The sequence below is a fragment of the Sitodiplosis mosellana genome, unplaced genomic scaffold, assembly GCF_009176505.1.
Source record: "Sitodiplosis mosellana isolate CC-2019 unplaced genomic scaffold, AAFC_SMos_1.0 Smas_scaffold_4794, whole genome shotgun sequence".
Lineage (NCBI taxonomy): Eukaryota > Metazoa > Arthropoda > Insecta > Diptera > Cecidomyiidae > Sitodiplosis > Sitodiplosis mosellana.
The window spans coordinates 1-2780 of NW_022600036.1; the positions used below are offsets into that span (position 1 = coordinate 1).

Consider the following 2780-nt stretch of genomic DNA (forward strand, 5'->3'; position numbering starts at 1 on the left):
AACTAATTATCTACTTACTTTTCCTGCAGCGAAAATTTGGCTGAAACTATACCGCAGCAACTTTTTCTGTTTGGAATGCATGACACTTGGTTCGGCTTGGTCTTGTGTTTTGCAATTTTTATTCATCTGATTTGCACTGTTTTTCACTTTCTTTGCATTTTTCATGATGGAAAACCGAATTTTGACGATAAAATTTGGGAAAATTGTGATTCGAAAGCGATTTTTATTGCAAAGTACTTGAAACCAATTGGAAGAACCGTAAACAAAACATGTGCAGACAGTGAAATCGATGTGCAAACAAAGTTGGTACTGTCAAGTGACAGCTAAGATCGACTTTCAGCGCGGTGAGTGAGTTCAATACAATTAATTGGAAGTGGAGCCAATTCAAATCAGTTGTCATCGTTGCACAAATGCTGAATAATAAAGTATTCCTTGGATAAATTTATTTATCCATTTCATATATATGAAGTATTTTTGTCGTTGAAATATTACTGTTTTATGGTTTTTGACAGATATTTTCGGTCTGATTGTTTAGACATTTTTGTGAATAATCAAACCTCTTTCGATTACCGCCTTAATTTGTCGATTCTGTCAATGAAGTTGAAATGTTAAGGAGAAAATAACTTAATCGCACCGTTGCAAAAATCGCATTTTCAGAATTTGTTCGTTTTATTCAATGCTTTTTGAAAATTTAATTAGTTCAAACGTTTTTTTCACTTTATTTCAACAGTTTTGCACTTAAGTTGATCAGTGTGCGTTGATTAAAATTTAAAAATTCGAATTCGACCTTGGATTTTGTTAGAGTTTTGGAAGTTCGTGTAACTTTCCACTTGTTCGTCCATATAAAGGTAAAGGGTTTTTTGACTGCTCTGATTTAAAGAACGCACTCAGATTGTGTCGATGTTTTTCATGATTGATTTTAATCCTTTCGAAATAGATTCAATAATGAAATAAAGTATTGACAAGGAAGTGGACAGTTTTGGTTGGCATGGAAGTTCTGATAAAGTAACAATTCTGAATAGAAAATGTTCTATTCAGAGTGTTCTTCCAAATTTGTTTTTTTTGGTTGCAAAACATGCAATGTTTTTCACTTGACGTTGATATGTCACGACGACAGCGCCACTCGAAAATCAATACGCATTCCATTCACACAATGACAAGCAGCCCATTACATAATTGTTATTGGGAAGGCACATTTTCATCAATCACACGATTTTCATTGTCTCACCAGAATATCGCTAAATTTCAGTTCAGAAACTGTTTCATTCTGATTACCGAGATACTGATTACTTATTTTAAGTTGGATTAAGCATTTATTTTCCATTTCTGCATAATTTTTTCGATTAAATTGAACAAATAACCTCATTGTGTGGCTGTACTTTGGAAACAGCACATTCTGATTAAAAAAATCCATACGGGTAAAAAATCTCAATCATTCCACCATTCTATTCATTTTATACATAAATCACATCCAAATATAAATGAATTCGTTTCCACAGCATTAGATTTTGGAATAATGGACAACCAACATGATAGTGGACACGTTCCATTAAAAAAGAAGCCAAATGATACTCGCACTGTGATCACGGAAAGGATGTCCGATGTTATGGAGATAAAACAGGAGTGGATAATCAAAGAAGAGCCAGAAGATCATGCCGAAGTACCGATGGTATCCATGCCAAGACCAAGTTACAGTGAATCAGCAGTTAAAATCGGCGTCGAGGTAGCAAACAACGGGCGGAACATTGAAAATTTGTATGAAACGCATGTGAAACTGGAGGTCAAAGCAGAAGCTGAAGCCGACAGCAAAGTTGAATCGACGCAAAAAGAAAGCAATCAATCAGATGGGAACGACACATCGAAAAGAAACACTGTGAAGAAGCACCAGGCGAAAATAGGTAATGCGACACCGTCATCGTTTGGAAAGTCGAAGCAAATGGATGTTGGGTTGAAAGGCAGAGCCAGAGCGGTGATCAATGCAACGCGTAAAAAACAGTATGGGACGGAAAAAAACAAGAAACAGCACAAGTGCCCATCGTGTGATCATGTCGCACGTTACCCAGCTGGATTGAAGAGGCATATGTTGACGCACACTGGCGAGAGACCGTTCCGATGCAGCATTTGCTCCAACAGATTCACACGAAAGACCGGTCTAAACTATCATTCAAAACTTCACACAAATCCTCGTCCGGTGAAATTCCAATGTTTGGTTTGCGCCCGTTACTTCTCTCAAGAGGTGGAAAAGCAGCAGCACGAATTGAAATGCCAAAATCGACGTTACGAATGTTACTTGTGCAAGAGCTACGTGACATTTCTTAAATCTAGTATGGTGTTACACATGCGTGTTCATCACACCGGTGTAAAACCATTCCGATGTGAAGTGTGCAAAAAATGCTTCGTGCTGAAATTCAATCTTAAACGCCATCTAAAACACAATCATAAATAATGTAATACTTGATCTAATTGATCAAAGTTGAAAATCTGTAGTGAAACAATACTTACACCTTCAATCGATTTCGAAGCTTACAATGGAAACAACCAAATTCGGATTTAGATTCAATTCTGACAAATAACCTGGAACTAATTCATAGTGAAGTTGTTAAAAGTCTTGGATCCTTAGTGTTGTCCCAGTCAATGGACGGACCTTCTTTGCTTTTCAATAAAAAAAAATGGTAGAAAATCTAAATTGAACGAATTATAACTTTTCATTTCTATGTTTTTAGAATTAGAACTAACATTAACTGGAAATTAAGTACAGAAGAATTTATTGCTTTGTTCTA

The 2780-nt window shown here is 36.0% G+C and overlaps 1 protein-coding gene across 1 annotated transcript; it reads left to right on the forward strand.

Moving 5' to 3' along the window:
* Nucleotides 1–1516: 1516 nt before the first annotated feature.
* Nucleotides 1517–2446, forward strand: LOC129572360 (zinc finger and SCAN domain-containing protein 31-like). Its single transcript, XM_055452304.1, has one exon. It carries the CDS (start codon nucleotides 1517–1519, stop codon nucleotides 2444–2446), a length of 930 nt encoding a protein of 309 aa, XP_055308279.1.
* The last annotated feature ends 334 nt before the right edge of the window (nucleotides 2447–2780 follow it).